General features: G+C 37.7%; 1 protein-coding gene across 2 annotated transcripts in view; it reads left to right on the top strand.

Annotated features, from left to right (window-relative positions):
* Tmem45a2 (transmembrane protein 45A2) overlaps window positions 1-18199 on the top strand; it is a 34380-nt gene extending 16181 nt beyond the window's left edge. For both annotated transcript variants that reach the window (NM_183281.2, NM_001358101.1), the window contains 5 exons: window positions 5629-5821; window positions 8065-8271; window positions 9789-9976; window positions 14334-14479; window positions 16076-18199. In NM_183281.2, the coding sequence (NP_899104.2) occupies window positions 5629-5821; window positions 8065-8271; window positions 9789-9976; window positions 14334-14479; window positions 16076-16169 (828 nt within the window). In that variant the 3' untranslated portion in view covers window positions 16170-18199. The remainder of the gene's footprint in view (window positions 1-5628; window positions 5822-8064; window positions 8272-9788; window positions 9977-14333; window positions 14480-16075) is intronic.
* The last annotated feature ends 2664 nt before the right edge of the window (window positions 18200-20863 follow it).

Raw genomic sequence — 20863 nt, 5'->3', positions numbered from 1 at the left:
ATGGTGATTCCCCCAGAGGTTCTTTTATCAATGAGAATATTTTTGCTATCCTAGGACTTTTGTTATTCCAGATGAATTTGCCGATTGCCCTTTTTAACTCTGTGAATAATTGAGTTGGAATGTTGATGGGGATTGCATTGTATCTGTAGATTGCTTTTGGCAAGATAGCCATTTTGACTATCTTAATCCTGCCAATCCATGAGCATAGAAGATCTTTCAATCTTCTGAGAGCTTCTTCAATTTCTTTCTTCAGAGAGTTGAAGTTCTTATCATACAGATCTTTCACTTCCTTAGTTAGAGTCAAACCAAGGTATTTTATATTATTTGTGACTATTGTGAAGGGTGTTGTTTCCCTAATTTCTTTCTCAGCCTGTTTATCCTTTGTGTAGAGAAAGGCCACTGATTTGTTAGAGTTAATTTTATATCCAGCTACTTCACTGAAGCTGTTTATCAGGTTTAGGAGTTCCCTGGTGGAATTTTTAGGGTCACTTATATATATTATCATATCATTAGCAAATAGTGATATTTTGACTTCTTCCTTTTCAATTTGTATCGCCTTGATCTCCTTTTGTTGTGTAATTGTTGTGGCTAGGACTTCAAGTACTATATTGAATAGGTAGATAGAAAATGGGTAGCTTTGTCTAGTCCCTGATGTTAGTGGCATTGCTTCGAGTTTCTCTCCATTTAGTTTGATATTGGCTACTGGTTTGCAGTATATTGCTTTTACTATGTTAAGGTATGGGCCTTGAATTCCTGATCTTTCCAAGACTTTTTCATGAATGATGGTTGGATTTTGTCAAATGCTTTCGCAGCATCTAACTAGATGATCGTGTAGTTTTTGTCTTTGAGTTTGTTTATATAGTGGATTAGGTTGAGGGATTTCCGTATATTAAACCATCCCTGCATCCCTGAGATGAAGCCTACTTGATCATGATGGATTATCATTTTGATGTGTTCTTAGATTCGGTTAGGGAGAATTTTATTGAGTATTTTTGCATCAATATTCATGAGGGAGGTTGGTCTGAAGTTCCCTTTGTTTTGTCTTTGTGTGGTTTAGGTGTAAGTGTAATTGTGGCTTCATAGAATGAATTGGATAGTGTACCTTCTGTTTCTATTTTGTGGAATAATTTGAAGAGTTTTGGAATTAGGTCTTCTTTAAAGGTTTAATAGAATTTTCCACTAAACCCACCTGGTCCTGGGCTTTTTCTGGTTGGGAGACTCTGAATGACTGCTTCTATTTCTTTAGGGGATATGGGACTGTTTAGGTCATTAATCTGATCCTGATTTAACTTTGGTACCTGGTATCTGTCTAGGAAGTTGTCCATTTCATCCAGGTTTTCCAGTTTTGTTGAGTATAGCCCTTTGTAGTACTATCTGATGATGCTTTGGGTTTCCTCATGTTCTGTTGTTATGTCTCCCATTTCATTTCTAATTTTGTTTATTAGGATACTGTCCCTGTGCCCTCTAGTTAGTCTAGTTAGTCTAGTTAGTCTGGTTCATCTATCTTTTTGATTTTCTCAAAGAACCAGCTCCTGGTTTGGTTGATTCTTTGAATAGTTCTTTTTGTTTCCACTTGGTTGATTTCAGCCCTGAGTTTGATTATTTCCTGCCTTCTACTTCTCTTGGGTGAATTTGCTTCCTTTTGTTCTAGAGCTTTTAGGTGTGCTGTCAAGCTGCTAGTTTATGCTCTCTCTAGTTTCTTTTGGGGGACACTCAGAACTATGTGTTTTCCTCTTAGAACTGCTTTCATTGTGTCCCATAAGTTTGGGTATGTTGTGGCTTTAGTTTCATTAAACTCTAAACAGTCTTTAATTTCTTTCTTAATTTCTTCCTTGACCAAGGTATCATTGAGTAGAGTGTTGTCAGCTTCCACGTGAATGTTGGCTTTCTATTATTTATTTTGTTATTGAAGATCAGCCTTTCCCCGTGGTGATCTGATAGGATGCATGGGATATTTTCAATATTTTTATATCTGTTGAGGCCTGTTTTGTGACCAATTATATGGTCAATTTTGGACATGGTACCATGAGGTACTGGGAAGAAGGTGTATCCTTTTGTTTTAGGATAAAATGTTCTGTAGATATCTGTTAAGTCCATTTGTTCCATAACTTCTGTTAGTTTCTATGTGTCTCTCTTTAGTTTCTGTTTCCAGGATCTGTCCAGTGATGAGAGTGGAGTGTTGATGTTTCCCACTATTATTGTGTGAGTTGCAATGTGTGCTTTGAGCTTTACTAAACTTTCTTTAATGAATGTGGCTGCCCTTGCATTTGGAGCATAGATATTCAGGATTGAGAGTTCATCTTTGAACAGTTTACCCCTGATGAGTATGAAGTGTCCGTCCTTGTCTTTTTTGATAACTTTGGGTTGGAAGTCAATTTTATTCAGTATTAGAATGGCTACTCCAGCTTGTTTCTTTGGACCATTTTCTTGGAAAAATTTTTTCCAGCCTTTTATTCTGAGGTAGTGTCTGTCTTTTTCCCTGAGGTAGATTTCCTGTAAGCAGCAAAATGTTGGGTCCTGTTTGTGTAGCCAGTCTGTAAGTCTATGTCTTTTTATTGGGGAATTGAGTCCATTGATTTTAAAAGATATTAAGGAAAAGTAATTGTTGCTTCCTGTTATTTTTGTTGTTAAAGTTGGGATTCTGTTCTTGTGGCTGTCTTCTTTTAGGTTTTTTTGAGGGATTACTTTCTTGCTTTTTCTAGGGCATAATTTCTGTCTTTGTGTTGGTGTTTTCTCTTTATTATCCTTTGAAGGGCTATGAGTTTTCCTCTTAGCACTTCTTTCTTTCTTTCTCTCTCTTTCTTTCTTTCTTTCTTTCTTTCTTTCTTTCTTTCTTTCTTTCTTTCTGTCTGTCTGTCTGTCTGTCTGTCTGTCTGTCTTTCATTTTATGTTTTTTTTAAATTTGATATTTTCTTTATTTACATTTCAAATGTTATCCCCTTCCCTACTTTCCCCTCCAAAATCCACTCACTCCAGCTTCCTGGCCCTGGTATTACCCTATACTGGGGCATAGAACCATCACAGGACCAAGGGCCTCTCCTCCCAGTGATGACCGACTAGGCCATCTTCTGCTACATATGCAGCTAGACCCATGAATCCCACCATGTGTTTTCTTTGGTTGGTGGTTTAGTCCCAGGGAGCTCAGGGTATACTGGTTAGTTCATATTGTTGTTCCTTCTATGGGGCTGCAAACCCCTTCAGCTTCTTGGATCCTTTCTTTAGCTCCTTTACTGGGGACTCTGTGCTCTGTCCAATGGATGACTGTGAGCATCCACTTCTGTATTTTTCAGGCACTGGCAGAGCCTCTTAGGAGACAGCTTTGTGTCCCATTGTGTCCCATAAGTTTGGATATGTTATATCTTCATTTTCATTAAATTCTAAATAGTCTTTAATTTCTTTCTTTATTTCCTCCTTGACCAAGTTATCATTGAGTAGAGTGTTGTTCAGCTTCCATGTGTATGTGTGCGTTTTGTTGTTTTATTCAGCTTCCATGTGTATGTGTGCGTTTTGTTGCTTTAGCTCTTACAGCTTTTTTTTTTAAACAGTGCTCCATGAGACTTAGGTGCAGGGATTGTGTTGTGGATGCATCAGTTAGGGGTGGGCACCCCACGAACACCCAGTCGTTCTTTGCATTTTGATAAATTGCCAATTTCTGTTGTCTCCATCTGCTGCCAAAAAAATCCCTTTTATTTTGGTGAGGGGTGAGTGCTACACTTATCTGGTGATATAAAGATAGTTGTTTAGAATGAAGGTGGTGGATGGCCCAGGCATTTAAGGATTTCAGTAACTGCACTCAATGAGCTATTTTAAAACAGGAACATGCGATTACCAAGTGGATATAAGAGTGGCTGGAAGGAGTTTAAGGGGGTTTAGGAATGAATATAATGAAATGAATTTATACATAAATAATAAATAAATTAAAATGATATTAAAATATAAAACCCTTAACATTAAGAATCAATACATATTGCTAAATATACTTATTTATTCAAATAAATTAAGACAGTTTTAGTCATACCAGGGCTTGAACATGAGTGTTAACAGCAGTTTTTATTCATAACTGCCAAACTTGGAAGGGATCATTCATTTATCTATAAAACATATTATCTATACTTATATTATATATGTGTATGATATAACATATTACTTATTGATTCATCTATTGGTGAATATTAATATTACTTGTGTTTCATTTCCCACTCTTGATGTAGCAATGCAATTCTTCACGTATACATAAGAGAGTAAGACATGTATAACAAATTTCTAGCGCGTGTATTACAAACAGAATTGTTGTGCTGTGAGGTATATGAACTCTAAACTATCCCACTACTTGTCAGATTACTTTTGAAAGAAGTTGTGCCAATTTATATTTAATATTAACAGGGAATAACTTCTCCATTTATTAAGAACTACCGATCAGAGAAGCCAAAAGACAGATCTCAAGCCATTCCTCAGAGTTTGGACAAGAACCTACAGTCAGTTCTGTGAGATATACTAGGTCTGACTGTTAGATGGTTTGTATCATTTAAGGGTACATTAAAAGGAAAATCTGGGGTCTTAAATGGAGGAATTATACTGGAGTATTTAGGTCAGCTTCCTGGTTTCTCCCAGTGCTTCCCTTAGCACCACAGAGGAGTAACCCACAGGGGCTGCCCGGAACTGGGGGAATCCTCCTTTTCTGATCACAGGATATTCTGAAATCCTCTTTCCTCATTGTGTTTAGCTCTTACCTAGTATTAGGTTCATAGAATGATTTTAGAATGTGTCATCATTGTTCTGTTGATGTCCCAATAGATTTGAACAAAGGGCTGCACACAAAATAGATAATCATGCTGTTCAAGACCAATTCTTTGACCAACGAAAGGTTATTTCTTTGGAAATCTGAAGCAGTATGTTTCCAATCTTCTGTGTTGCGGTCAGGCCATGCGAAAGTTGCCAATGCAGAAGAGAGGGCTGAGGAAGAGAGAGCTGAGGGAAACACATAGACTTCAGTGACTCAACCTTCAGTGATGTGCTAATTGCTTAGTCAGCTAGCTAGAACTGAAACCACAGCCCCAGTCCACCTACATGAAGGGCTTAAAAAGTGTGTGGAAGAATAGACAAATGTTAGATGGATGCAAATAGCCCCTCTCACACACTTGGTCCTTGATACTTTGAAATCATGTACATGAAAAAAAAAAGCATAGACAACTTTGTATCATTTCAAATTCTAAACAAACAGATCAAGTTTCATATGACTTTCCTTTATACTTAAAAATCAAGTGGTTGACGAACTGCATACCGTCTTTTAAAGAAATCTTTGTTGAGTTTTATATTAAAACTGACAAAATTTTGCCTAATACTTGTGAGATCTGGGGAGATCATTTAACTCCTGAAAACTCATACCTCAATTGAAAATGCAATAGTAATCCCTTTGGCTAGAGATGGCATTTAAAACATCCCCCACAATGTGCATGATCAAGTGTGAGAGCGAATTTTAACTTTCTATGGGCATAGCTGATACTATAATATGATCTACTATGTGCTAATAACCATCAGGAGCCACTCTGCTGTTTGGGGGATGAGAAATGATTTGGTGATGTTCCACAAGTGAAATGTCTTATCATCTGTATATTCTTCTCTTTGTAGGTCCCAGGGGATGCTGGAGGTCACATTCTTCCTGGAGTCTTTTTAGTTACCATAGGTCTCTGGTGGAGTACAAAAAGTATTTTGAAGTATATTTGTAAACAGCAAAAAAGGTCTTCCTCCCTTATTACCCCCCAATTTTTATCTCGAGCAGAAATTTTGGAGGGAATTGTGATTATTGTCATGGTATTAGTAGGTAAGCTGACTTACTGGGTTGTATTTTCTCAATTTTGTTGTTTTCATATGCATAAAAAGATTTTGTTACAAAAATTAAGGAACTCCAAAGCTGACTGTCTTATTCAAAAATATTTATTAAATATTCTAATTACAATTTCCATGTAATATAATTTGGTAGAAAGATGGCATTTTATGTTTATACAAAGGTTTATTCTTTTAGTTAAATTATTATTATTATTTTACTTATTCACTTTACATGCCACCCACTGTACCCCGCCCTGCCCGGTCACCCCTTCTCATAATCCTTTCCCCATCCTCTCTCCCCTTCTCCTCTGAGCAGGTGTCCCCCACTGGGTATTCCCCCACCCTGGCACTTAAAGTCTCTGTGAGGCTAGGTGCTTCCTCTCCCACTGAGGCCAGACAAGGCTAACCAACTTTGGGATACAGGCAGCAGCTCTTGGGATAGCCCTGTTCTACTTGTTTGGGATATACATGTAGACCAAACTGCACATCTACTACATATGTGCAAAGAGTATGTTTCATGTATGTTCTTTCATTGGTGGTTCAGACTCTGAGAGCTCCAAGGGTCTAGGTTGGTTGATTCTGTTTTCCTATAGACCTCCTATCCCCACTGGGGCCCACAATCCTTTTTCCAATTCTTCCATAAGAGTCCCCAAGCTCCATCCACTGTTTGACTGTGGGTATCTGTATCTGTCTGAGTCAGCTACAGGGTGGTGCCTCTCAGAGGATATCATGTTTCTGTCTGCAAGCATAACAGAGTATCACTAATAGTATTAGGGAATTAGTGCTTGCCAGTGGGATGGGTCTCAAGTTGGACTGGTTTTTGGTTGGCCATTCCTTCAGTCTCTGTTCCATCCTTCATGCTTGAATTTCTTGTAGACAGGGTAATTTTTTTCTTGAAATTTTTTGGGTGGGTTGGTGTCTCTATAAGTTTACTGGAGTTCCTGCCCAGATACAAGTTAGCCTCTTCAAGTTCCATAGCCCAGTAGTGTAGTGAGTCACAGCTAAAGTCATACCCATTGATTCTTGGGTGCCTCCCTTATCCCAGGGCTCTGTTTCTTCCTGGAGATGCCCCCCACCTCCTCACCCCTGTCAGTTGCAGATTTCCACTCCTTTTCATGGCCTTTTAGCCATCTCTCCTGTTCTTCCCCACACCTGATCCTGAACCCCCCGTCCCCCTTCCCATTCCCATCCCTCCCAGATGCCTTCCTCTATCTGCCTCTTATGACTATTTTATTCCCCTTTCTAAGTGAGATTCAAGTGTCCTTGATATAAGGCCTATTTCTTAATAAATCAATTGTAGTATTTATTTTACCTAATTTAATCATGGTGAATTTTCTTTGTAAAATTGTTTGGATCCTCTGAAATTATTTTATAGCAATTTTTCTGGTCTCTGAAAGAATATGCCCTATTAGAAACTATTTTGCAAGTGATAAAAAGATAATCAAGTGGTTGTTTAAAAGCTTCAGTAAATCGTTGCTGAGAGATTATGGAGGGGAGTCAAGGCTGAGGAAGGCCTTGTTTTATGATCTCACCCTTTTATTTTTTTCTAATTTCTTGAATTAGAGAAAATAATTGGGCCACATAATTTATGAGGTCTTCTCATTGCTTTGGGAATTCCCTAAAAAATGGTCTGTTTTTAGTTTCATTGTAACCTGTCTGTTGTAAAAGAGAAAACCTTCTATTTTCCATTACATTTTAAAATATGATTCACACTGTCTCCAAAGAGAATAACTTATCTGCAAACTTATATATGTTAGTAAGCAAGCCATCTCTGAGAAAGTTCAAGTGCTTGTATAGCTGATTATACCATATGCTATATTGGTTGGGGCTTCTTGCTTATCTTCAGCTGGAGGAAGCTAAATCTTAATTTTGGATTTGAACTCAGGAACCAGGGCCAGTCTTTTACCTAATGGCTATCCAAAGGTCTAGTAGCTAAGTAATGAACAGTCACCTTCTATAGGACAGTATCATAAACCTTGGACATTAGGTTAGAATAGACACCCGAAGCAAAGTCATGAGCATTGATTTAGACTAAAATGTGTTATCTTAGTGAGCATTTGATCCTCTAAGGAAGTCTAAGGTGTCTCTACACAGCTGTTAGTGAACCACCAAGAGGGGAAGTATTGTTTTAAGAGGGCACAGCAGAACTCAGCAATGCTCATATCTTCCTGCCTGTGCATGCCAGGTAAAAAATCATGTAGAATGTTGCCAAAACTGTGACATGATTTTTTTTTTCAGCAATGGTTGGCCAATTTTATTGGATTGTAAATATAAAACCATCACCGCATAAAGAAATGCAGGAGGCCCAACTGCGGAACTGGCAACACATCATCATGTACGTGGTCCTTGCAATGCTGGGTGTGACCAAGATCTTATGTTTCACCATTAGATCACTGCCAGTCTCTTTGATCACATTAATGTTGTCAAATATCTTCTTTGTGGAAGGTTAGTATGTGGGAGGAGGTTTGTTTGCCTCCCCCCTTTCTTTCTGTACTTGTCTCTAATAGTAAGTACATGGGCAATAATACGTCTTATATAATAAAATATTTTTCTTTTCTTAGTATTGGTTGACAGGGCAAAGTATCCCAGCCTTATTAAGATATTTGGGTATGCTCTGTAGGATGCCAGGGGCTTTTCTTGTCTCCTGACTCATCCTGCAATATTGGGCATATACAACCATTTAATGTCATTCACTAGTGTTTCACATTTGCCCTGAAGAATCACTAATATCTTTGTTATTCCTTTGCTTTCTTAGCAATTATCTTTTTAAAAAATATTTTCAACAATGAAAGAAGATTAAACCCAGAGTAATGAAGGCATGAATCCTCAAATGGGGTAGCCAGCTGTTAACATATTCTGCCGCCAAACCACTAGCTTTTAAATCGCTGATATAGTAAAACTTTGCTAGTATGTGCAAAGTAGATTCTGTAAAATTCAATCATTTAGAATTGGAAGTCCTAATTTTGAGAGATTAATGCAAGAGAAATCATATGTTTTGTTCATTTCCTTTCTAAAACTACTGTGGTGGGCAAGGAAGAGGTCTTCAATGAAGACGTGAGAATGTAGATTGATTGTGAATCTCTGAAAGCTACAAATGGCTAGGAGGCAGCTGCCCCTTTCCTTTCAGCTGAAGAAAATAGTTCTTGCCTGCTGCCTTTTGAGGACAAGGACCAGAAAAAAAAATAAATTGCAACAACTAATAGCTTGGTTCTCATATCTTTAACGAACACCCTTTTCTTCTAGCTTAATAAGAAACACTAAGTTGAAAGTGGAATATGTTTATGGAATGAAATATCACAGATGCTACTTGCTGCTAATATTGTCACACTTCTCAAGATGTGATATATGGGGGTGTTTACTTTCTCTCAGGGGATTGAATTTAAGGCAAGTCTGGCTTCAGCTTAATCATCTGCGTATTCACTGAATTGTAGCTCTCTGCTCTGTTGTATTTATTATCCATCAGCCTGCATAATAATGCTTTTAAAATCAGTTAGTTGAAAATGTCATGTTAAATGAGAAAAGAAAGGTTAGAGAAGGAAACAGAGGATTGAGTTTCAATAATTCCATCCTAAAGAGGCAGTGGTAACTGAAAAAGAAAAAGCCAAGATGCATTGCCGTGAGATAGATTGCCGTGAGATAGATTGCCGTGAGATTGCCGATTGCCGTGAGATAGATTGCCGTGAGATAGATTGCCGTGAGATAGATTGCCGTGAGATAGATTGCCGTGAGATTGCCGATTGCCGTGAGATAGATTGCCGTGAGATAGATTGCCGTGAGATAGATTGCCGTGAGATTGCTGTGAGATTGCCGTGAGATTGCCGTGAGAGAGACTTACCACTGTATAGGTGTGTAAAATTCTGTGGCTAGGGAGGGAAGGAGGGCATGAGAAAGAAGTGGTGAGTTGATTCTCTTTTGTTTTTATTCAAAAAAAAAAAAACTCAAATTTCCCCCTACCCTTCTAGCTTTCCTCATTCACAACCACCCTAAAAGCCTGATAGTGGTGGACAGCTATGTGCATCAACTGCTGAAGTTCAGTGCGTTATTGGCTGGTCTGGCTGCCTTTATAGAATTCCTCCTCACAAAGAACAATGTGGTTATGGAGCTCCTGAGGTCAAGTCTCACCATGCTACAGGGGGCTTGTTTTGTTCAGGTGAGTTGACATCTTTGGATTTATCTTGTTTCTACTTGTGGCTTCTCTCCTTAGTGGCTGAGATATTTTCCTCTAGGCTCCGGAGACATAATGCCTATAGTGGAACTGTTGGTCTTTAGGCCCTTATATCTTTAAGGGAGATAACCTTTTATTCCTAGTAGGGACACTGGTAGAGCAACTGAGCAGGAAGTAGGATGTGCCAGTTATCATGCATCTGACTATCCACTACATAGAAACCCTGAGTTGATGAAATTAGTCATTAACAATTCTTGATCATAAGACAGCATATTGCCTAGTTAGTAGTGAGCTCCAGAAATATATGGAAGGCAAGAAATCGAGGAGTCAGTTACCTATTGAGAAACAAGTATTTGTTTGCCATTGTATTGAAAAATAAGTTTTTGAGACAGTATCTCATTATGTATGCCAGGTTGACCTTGAACTCAGAATCCTAGAATCCAAGGCCTCAGCATCCTTAGTGCTGGAATTTAGGTGTATGCCATGTCTATCTTTTACTGGATTCTTATGAACATCCAATTTTTCTAATTTATGATAATGTAGCATTTAGGTATTTTCATTTCCAACGTATTAGTAGGAAGATCAAGAAGATTAAGCTATTTTGCAAGGCTCATACAATAATGAAACTAGGCACTTCTCTGTTAAATTATTTTCTTTATAAGCTTAGTTTAAGAGGCACACATCCATGTTAATGGAGACAATGCCACCACATACAGGATATTATGGGTACTCAAACAGGAATCTTGGATGAATAGGGTCCAAGAGGTGGCTATGCTTGACACATGGTAGAAACAATGAATATGTACCCTCACTCAAACCAGCATCTTTGCCTCATCCATTTGCCATTCTATTAATATATGTGGGGCCTGGAAAAATGTTAAATGCTGAGGATGAAAACAGTGTTATGCATCTTTCTGTGTTGAATGCAATATATACCATATCAAAACTTCAGCCATCAGACTACGGAGAAAGCCCAGTAGCCTCTTACCTCTACCTCAGGTCACTTACTGCCTCTAGGGTAGTTTTTCAACCTTTTTAATGCTGTGACTCCTTAAAGCTATTCCTTGTGTTGTGATGACCTCCAACCATAATTTTTCTTTACTTGCTACTTCATACCTGTAATTTTACTACTGCAATGCATTGTAATATAAATGTCTGTTATGCAGATCGCACAAAGGTCAGTTGACCACCAAGGGGTTGTTGTGACCCACAGGTTGAGAACCAATGTGGTTTACATTGCTACTAGGGCTTACATTGTGGTTTACAAAGCTACTAAAAACCAACTAACCAACCAACCAACCAACCAAACAAACAAACAACCAAACAACCAAACAACCAAACAACCAACCAGCCAGCAACACAAACAGACTGAAGCAGGATCTAAGTCTAAATTTATCTTATCTTAACCCTTAGGCTTCTCTATTTGATGATGTCAACTCTCTGACCTCAATATTTTATTAAAAGCAGAATTATAATCAGTGATTGATTATATACATATTTTATGATGTCTGATAAATTGTGCTTTGGTATACACTTAAAGATGCAAAGAATATTTGGGATGGAAGCAGTGCATTGCTTAAATAGGCCATCCTAGGGGTTTTTAGTTACCAGAAAGGACGCCGCTTTCTTATAACTCGTGTGAAATACAAATACTTGAAATAGCATTGTCAGGTAAGGGAAAGGGGCAGTGTCATGACCAACAGAATAGGAACTATGTGGTCTAGGGGTACCATAGTAACATATCTTCATAGGTCTAGAGGTACCATAGTAACATACCTTCATGGGTCCAACTCCATTTTTAGCTGTGATCATTCAAACTGCTGAGATTCCCCAGACTAACCTGGCTGTTCAGTGCACATCCCTTCCACATTGACCATCATGGCAAGAATATATATTGATGGAGAATGTGCAGCAGAAGGAAGAAGCCAGGCAGTCTTACTTTGGAATACTGTCTGGGTCATTCAGAAATTTTGACTGGTGTCACAATTATTGAACTTTCTGAGTTCCAGACTTCCTTTTATAATAGGAGGGATAATGAGACCTCCTTATTGAAGTTACTTTTTAAGACTAACGATTACTTCAGACAGCTCATGCATACATAAGGATAAACTGCCTGGCACATGGCATATATTACTTGGTCATATATATGAGATAATAAAAGTTGGAGTTCTCATTCCAACCAAAGGGAATCTATACACCGGGGCAAGTGATTTAAGAAAAAAAAATCTTAGTCTCTACTGATTAACTCAGAATATTTGAAATTTAAGGAAGAAATGAAATTAAGTCTTTACTCAATATAGACTAAGTGCATATTTTTCTATAAAATTTCATTATTTGTAAAATGAAGATTACAGATTAAAGGTGATAATACATTACAAAGAGGCCATTGCAAGGAATTTGAAAGCACTGCCATAAATACATGGCCAGCTTGCCATAGCATTTATATAGTTATCCATGATATAATCCAGATTTGTTATATTTCATTTTGCTCTAGAGACCTGAAATCTACCAGTCTACTATCTGCCATTTTATTGGGATAAAGTTTATATGACACACAACTTTAAAGGATTAAATTCAGCAGCCTTTATTCTATTCCAAATGCCATACATTACTACCTCTAATGCTCTCCCAAACATTCCCATGCCTACAAAGAAAGCCCTGTGCTCAGTTAGCAGATATTTCCCTTTGTCTTTGCTCCCAGGCTTTGCCAACCACTAATTTCCTAACCCACATATAATGGATATTTTTCTTTAAAAGTGGACAAAGCACGATCTACTGCTTCTGCTCATTTTTACTCAATATATCTTCAAGTATTATCCATGTTATTAAATATGTTAATAATTCACTTTTTCATCTTTGGATAATTATCATGCTGCTATGAACTTTTGTGTACACATTATTTTTATTGAATTCTTGGAGACATCCCTAATAGTAGATTGCCTGGTTACATGGCAATTCAAAATTTGACTCTCAGAGAAACTGTCAACCTTTTTCTAGTTTCATTTTACACATTTATGGATTCCAATTCCCCTGCATCTTCACCAACATTTCCAATATTTTATTTATTATTACGATTGCCCTTCTAGTAAGTGGTTTCCCATTGCCATTTGATTTACCTTTCTCTAATTCCCAATTATCATAACTTTTCTTATTTTTTGCTACTTTGTGGGCTCTTCTGTCTCATAACCTTCTCTGGCTCAAACGTCTCCTCACTCAATAGTCTCCTATTGTTTCTCTGCTCAATCTCTTTTCTGCACTGTCTTCTATTCTTTCTTCCTGCATCAAGTATCTTCTTTAATTCTACTCTCTGAGCCTAATCTTCCACCACCTGAACCCTACTCTCACCCTACTCCAATGCTACTCCTCTCTTTCAGCCTCTGCTAGCTTTTTATATCCTCTTATGATCTCAAAAGTCCAAGAAGCAATCGACACTGAAGGTCATAGGGTCCAATTGTTCTAACAGCTATATATTCCCAAAGGGACAGTTAACAACAACTGAGGATCTTTTAAAGGGCCAGGCAAGCAAAATAAATCACACTACAAATGATGTTGTTCACCTTCTGCATGACTATTGACCATTTTCATATTAAAGAACAATTTTCTCTATACATGAGAACTTCATTTATGTATACAATGAATTATGACCATATAATTCATCATAATATTCTCTCATTTCATCTCTCTTAGTCTCTGAATCCTTCCCTAACCCATCTCTCCCAACTTCACATCTTTTCTTTCTTGAAATCTAATTCAAATTAGTGCTTCCCATATGTACACAGTGTGGGATCATCCATAACATGGGGAATACATAACAGGCCACATCCTCTAAAGAGAATGACTCTTTCTTCTCCAATATCTATCAACTTTTAATAGCTCATCAGGAAATGTCAGGGCCTGGAGAGAACCTTTCTCATCTATAACAGAGCTATCCTTGGCTTTATTTTGTGGCTAGTTTGAGACATATAACTACTTCTTCCTTGAATTTTATGAGTGGGACAGCCATGTTATCATATTCAGAAGACAGCATTTCACAACAATCCTCCCTCTCCTTTGGCTCTTATACCCCTTCTGCTTAATCTTCTAAGATGTTCCCTGAGCCTTGGAACTGATACTAATCAGGGCAATAATAAGGATGACCCTTTTAGGGATTAATACTCTTTCAAGAGAGTTTAGAAAGATGACTAGGTAGATGCTGTCTATGTTACTAAACTAGGTAGAAAGGCATGATTTATCTGTGCTGTCTCATATGCTGGCAATCATCTAGTTGTCAAACACTTGTAATAACTGTTTGGTAATGTGTCTGGTTATTTTATGTGTGATTTTGTTTTGTTTTAAAACACAGATTGGCTTTATTCTGTATCCCAAAGATATGGAGCATGCATGGGACCTGAATGATGTCAACAATACTATAATTCTTTCCATATACTTTGGTGTTTATTATGCATCAACCTATGTCATCATTGGAGTAAATTATGTTCTTGTTAGCTGGTAAGTTAATGACTTGCACTCATCAAATATGATCATCAAGTTTCTACTGAATAGTAAATCTTAAAATTTAAATCCTTACCACAAATGGGTTTCTTCTATTACTGTTCTATAAGAAAAAATAGTATAGCAGAAAATTCTCTGGAAGCACAGAAATTGCCAGAAAAATAGTAAATGCTGACTCAAACTTGGAATAGGTATCTCTGATGTTCCTCTGACATATACATCATCCTGCAGCACATTTACCTGAGCCTTCCTGGCAGTATATTTGAATGTCCTCTAGAACAGTTCCCTCTGATGGAAAAAGGCCCAAGTTTTTGTCTTGGAGAGGGAGAAGAAACAGGAAGTCTGCCATCTTAAATATTAAGTATATTCATCTACTAAAGTCCCTCTTCCCTGTCTGTCTACTTTCTAGGGATCTATTTGATTCCTAATCCCTTCATGGTGACAGGCCCAAAGTTCATCAGACCATGGAAGGCAGAAAATTGAAATCAAGATATAGGTGCTTAGAGAATTTTCTCATAAAATGAGAATGATTTTGGTTATTTCATTTACCATATTTGTTTACATATTGTTTTCTGTGGTTTATGGAAATTATGTTCTACTTATGTGGCCACTGTACACGATGCCCTTATGATAGTTATATATAGGGAAAAAAGGTGCATGGTTCACACTGATATTTTCCTTTGGATCATAGAAGTAGAGAGCTTGCTCAAATTTGGCCACTAAGAAGCTTCATACCTTTGAGTGTTGGGACATTGTAAGCACCATTTCCTCCAAACCTCGATCTGAGTTTATTTCAAAGTACTAACATTGGGCATAGGATGGGGGCACTTCTATCTACTTTAAAAACAGATTTATTCTTTGAGAATTTTATACATGTATATAATGCATTTTCACCATCCACTTTCATTTTTTCATCTCTAATTCTTCTAAGACCTCTCCAGACACCCCCTTTTCTCAACTTCATGACCCCTTCTTTTAAAAACGCACTCACTGTGTTTAATGATTGGTTCTCATATACCCATAGATTCTAAGACTGGACATCTACTGGAAAGGAACTTGACACCTCTCTGAACTTCTCAATTTGTTGTATATGTGGGTGTCACCTGTAAACAGCCAGTGCCCTGCTTATAAAAGTACTTCTTTGAAGGTACAAGGAAGAGTTGAAAGTCAGCCTACACTTGACCTGGCATTAAAGTTAACTTGGGCTAGCTATAATAAAGTTAATGGCTGTATGTACTTTCTTCAGTTAGCAGCCATCTTCTTGTAATTCATAGGATGTTGTGGAAACTCCACTGATAGAGATTTTATCTAGGCTTTCCACAGATTGTAGATTCTCCTGTTTGTGTTAGAAATTATCTAAATAATGTCCTAATACAATAATTTTGAAAGCCCATAACTTATCTGCTTGCTTTTACCTTACTTTAATCTATACAAATTTTAAATAGCTCAAAAGCAAATAGAAATTATTTTCCTTTTGGAGTTGTATCCACAGTTACACAAATAATCTGGAGTTTGCTTCATTATAGATTTACATTGCTTTAAGGTTTGATTTTTCATGCCATCTAACCATGGATAGCTTTCTTTTTCCCTCAGGTTCATTAAGTGGAAACTTAGCAAGCTTTATCCATCAGAAATTCAATTTCTGAAAGATTATGAACAGCAAGAAGACTCAGAAGATGGTATGTGATTTTTGTCCCCAATTACTTCAGTTCTCCTAGAGAAAAAGTTGACCACATCTCTCTAAAGGATAAGAGGAATGATTGCTGGGGTGCATTGTAACAACGCTATGAGACACTGTGAAAGGAGCATCAATGAAAGCAGTGCCTGTAAGAGGAGAAAGCTACCGCAGCATTGAAAGCCACGATTGCCCCTACACTGTTAAAGCAGGTGAATGATTAACACATGAAAAACCTGCTTGTTATACGAGAAGCCATCATCCATGCAGGGTAAAGATCTTCTGGTGTAGTCCCTGTGAGGAAAATCTTACCCCCAATATATAAATAAGCCCAATAAACTTGTTGGTTCTTCAGGATCGACTTTAGTGGAACCATGCTTTGGTTTCTTTGGTTTATTTCTGGTGTCTCATCTGATATAATTTATATCTTCCCAGGGGACGAATTATCACAACATCTATTCTCTAAATACACACACTCAAACAAGATACAAGCTGGGGAGTTCTTATAAGAACAACATTTGGTTCTGTCTAAGACTGTCATCAGACCCAGGGATCTGGGAGACTCTGAGTTGGCAAGAAAAGAATTAATAGCAGGCTGATAGGAAACACAAACAAACAAACAAACAAACATTGACTGCAGGTAAAGACAGAAAAACTAAGTTTTGTCAAAAAAGTTATTTTTGCCCAATTACTTCAGTTCTCCAAGAGGAAAAGCTGATCAGAACTCTTTGAAGGATAAGAGGGTTGTTCCCTGGGGTGTATGGTTACAAATAGAATAGAAAATACAGAACTAATAGAAAATTTATTGCATTTAGAGATCTATAAACCCTCCAAAGACAGGGTTCATGTTAATTTATGACAGATGAGATCGGGTATGGTAAAAGTGGTATATCTGTAGAACATGTACACTTATGAAATAGGTAGTCCTAATAGAGCTTAGACTTGTTATATCATTATTTTTCTATGACTATTTTTTCTTACATACTGTCTTACAACTTGGAGAAAAAAAACTAGGTAAGTAAAAATGATCACTGAACAAAAGCATACTGAAAAACAGTAGAAATCAGGCAAATTCAGAAAGTAGCTTCCATGATTCCCATAGGAAAATGATCTCTTTTCATGGTTTGCTACCTGGCATGGACTCTCTCCTCTACTTTTCAGTTTACCATTTTAGTCAAGAATGCTTTCATCTCCCACTGTGCCTTTGCATCCAGGTTCTCATGACCTCTCTGCCATCCCCTTGGGGGACCCTGACACCAGAGCAGGGTCTCAGCTTAGTTGTATTGCTCTCACTTGGGATTCTGAGATAGCCTTTATTTCTTCTTGGATTGCCCTCACTCAGGGGTTCTGAGATAGCCCTCATTTCTTCAGCTAGGTGCTGGCCACTGACCTTCTTTGACTAGACCTAATACAGGTCACTTACAGTGAATTGACTCACTATAATATCATTTAAGTGTTAAGTTTGCTATCCTAGATGCATTTTACATACCACTCTCACATCTGTGACTTGTGAGAAAGCATGATTTCCACCTGTATGTGTGACTTTCTTCACTTCTAGTCTCCTGTGTTCTGCTTCTTGTACTCAAGAAGAGGCGAGCCCAGTGTGTTTGGTTTCACAATATGAAGGTGGTGGAATACCATGGTGTCCTGGGTCAGAATGAAAGATTATTCTTTTCCCATAGAATTCTGTTTAGCTGAACTTTTTTTTTTTATTCTTGATTGTCAAAAAGTGGCACTAAGTGACTTTGTTAGATGTATCAGTGTGAAAAATGTCAAGAGTCTGATGGTAAACATCATAATTTACCATGTTGAAAAGACTTATAGAAATATTTTTCTTTTAAGCCACGATGAAGTTGTTCCTGTCTTGGATATGTCCCGCCAGGTAACTTAAGATGGACAACTTACTGGTGCAGTTGGGCTATTCTTAAAACTACTGTTTGTTTTAAATCTTTCACTGCCTCAATTATTTGTACAAGAAAGGGGATAACATTTGAAATGTAAATAAAGAAAATATCTAATCAAAATATATAAGAAGACAAGCTAAATTCAAGTGTTTGACCTTTTGTCCTTAATTTACAGTTATCGTGGTGATGAAATAACTATGGAGTGACTGTGCATTTAGTCAACACCATCAGAATATCAAAGAAAGAAAGAGAGAGAGAAAGAGAGAGAGGGAGAGAGAGAGAGGGAGGAGGGAGAGAGAGAGAGAGAGTCACAAGATTAACAGTTTCATGAAGTTTTACTTTTGTATGAAATGCTTGCTTGGATGGCTGAGGCATCTGTGAGATGCCTGTTATAAAATCAAATTTTGCACTTAGGATGAATTAAAATGGCTCCCACTAACCTATAACTTTGTGGTTTTGTCTTTTTTTTTTTTAATTTTATTTTTTCTTCCTTTTTTTCTTTATTTTTTAGTAGATATTTTCTTTATATACATTTTAAAAGTTCCTTATACTCCCTTCCTCCCCGCCCGGCTCCCCTACCCACCCTCTCCCGATTCTTGGCCCTGGCATTCCCCTGTACTGGGGCATATAAAGTTTGCATGACCAAGGGGCCTCTCTTCCCAATGATGGCCGACTAGGTCATCTTCTGCTACATATGCAGCTAGAGACATGAGCTCTGGGGGTACTGGTTAGTTGATATTGTTGTTCCACCTATAGGGTTGCAGACCCCTTCAGCTCCTTGGGTGCTTTCTCTAGCTTCTCCATTAGGGGCCCTGTGTTCCATCTTATAGATGATTGTGAGCATCCACTTCTGTATTTGCCAGGCACTGGCATAGCCTCATACGAGACAGCTATACCAGGGTCCCTTCAGCAAAATCTTTCTGGCATATGCAATAGTGTCTGGGTTTGGTGGCTGATTATGGGATGGATCCCTGGGTGGGGTAGTCTCTGGATAGTCCATCCTTTGATCTTAGCTCCAAACTTTGTCTCTGTAACTACTTTCATGGGTATTTTGTTCCCTATTCTAAGGAGGAATGAAGTATCCAACCATTGGTCTTCTCTCTTCTTGATTTTTTTTTGTGTTTTACAAATTGTATCTTGGGAGTTCTATGTTTCTGGGCTAATATCCACTTATCAGTGAGTGCATATCTAGTGACTTCTTTTGTGATTGGGTTACCTCACGAAGGATGATATCTTCAAGATACATACATTTGTCCAAGAATTTCATAAATCCATTGTTTTTAATAGCTGAGTAGTACTCCATTGTGTAAATGTACCACATTTTCTGTATCCATTCTTCTGTTGAGGGACATCTGGGTTTTTTTCCAGCTTCTGGCTATTATAAATAAGACTGTATGAACATAGTGGAGCATGTGTTCTTATTACCAGTTGGAACTTCTGGGTATATGCCCAGGAGAGGTATTGCTGGATCTTCCGGTAGTATTATGTCCAATTTTCTGAGGAACCTCCAGACTAACTTCCAGAGCGGTTGTACAAGCTTGCAATCCTACCAGCAGTGGAGGAGTGTTCCTCCTTCTCCACATCCTTGCCAGCATCTGCTGTCACGTGAATTTTTGATCTTAGCCATTCTGACTGGTGTGAGGTAGAATCTCAAGGTTGTTTTGATTTGCATTTCCCTTTGAGTATTTTTGCATCGATATTCATGAGGGAAATTGGTCTGAAGTTCTCTTTCTTTGTTGGATCTTTGTGTGGTTTAGGTATCAGAGTAATTGTGGCTTCATAGAATGAATTGGGTAGAGTATCTTCTGTTTCTATTTTGTGGAATAGTTTGAGAAGAGTTGGAATTAGGTCTTCTTTGAAGGTTTGATAGAACTCTGCACTAAACCCATCTGTTCCTGGGCTTTTTTTTTTGGTTGGGAGACTATTGATGACTGTTTCTATTTCTTTAGGGGAAATTGGACTGTTTAGATTGTTAATCTGATCCTGATTTAACTTTGGTACCTGGTATCTGTCTAGGAAGTTGTCCATTTCATCCAGGTTTTCCAGTTTTGTTGAGTATAGCCTTTTGTAGTAGGATCTGATGATGTTTTGGATTTCCTCAGGTTCTGTTGTTATCTCTACTTTTTCATTTTTGATTTTGTTAATTAGGATGCTGTCCCTGTGCCCCCTAGTTAGTCTGGCTAAGGGTTTATCTATCTTGTTGATTTTCTCAAAGAACCAGCTCCTGGTTTGGTTGATTCTTTAAATAGTTCTTTTTATTTCCACTTGGTTGATTTTAGCCCTGAGTTTGATTATTTCCTGGCTTCTACTCCTCTTGGGTATATATGCTTCCTTTAGTTCTAGAGCTTCTAGTTTGTTGTCAGGCTGCTAGTGCATGCTCTCTCTTTATTTTCTTTTTGGAGGCACTAAGACCTATGAGTTTTCCTCTTAGGACTGCCTTCATTGTGTCCCATAAGTTTGGGTATGTTGTGGCTTCATTTTCATTAAACTCTAAAAAGTCTTTAATTTCTTTCTTTGTTTCTTCCTTGACCAAGGAATCATTGAGTAGAGTGTTAAGTTTCCATGTGAATGTTGGCTTTCTATTATTTATGTTGGTATTGAAGATCAGTGTTAGTCTGTGGTGATCAGATAGGATTCATGGGATAATTTCAATATTTTTGTATCTGTTGAGGCCTGTTTTTTTGACCAATTATATGGTCAATTTTGGAGGAAGTACCATGTGGCACTGAGAAGAAGGTATATCCTTTTGTTTTAGGATAAAATGTTCTGTAGATATATGTTAAATCCATTTGTTTCATAACT

The sequence above is a fragment of the Mus musculus genome, chromosome 16 (genome assembly GCF_000001635.26).
Source record: "Mus musculus strain C57BL/6J chromosome 16, GRCm38.p6 C57BL/6J".
In the NCBI taxonomy this organism is placed as follows: domain Eukaryota; kingdom Metazoa; phylum Chordata; class Mammalia; order Rodentia; family Muridae; genus Mus; species Mus musculus.
The sequence above is the reverse complement of the archived record's forward strand: the minus strand, read 5'-3'. Positions and strand labels throughout refer to the sequence as shown.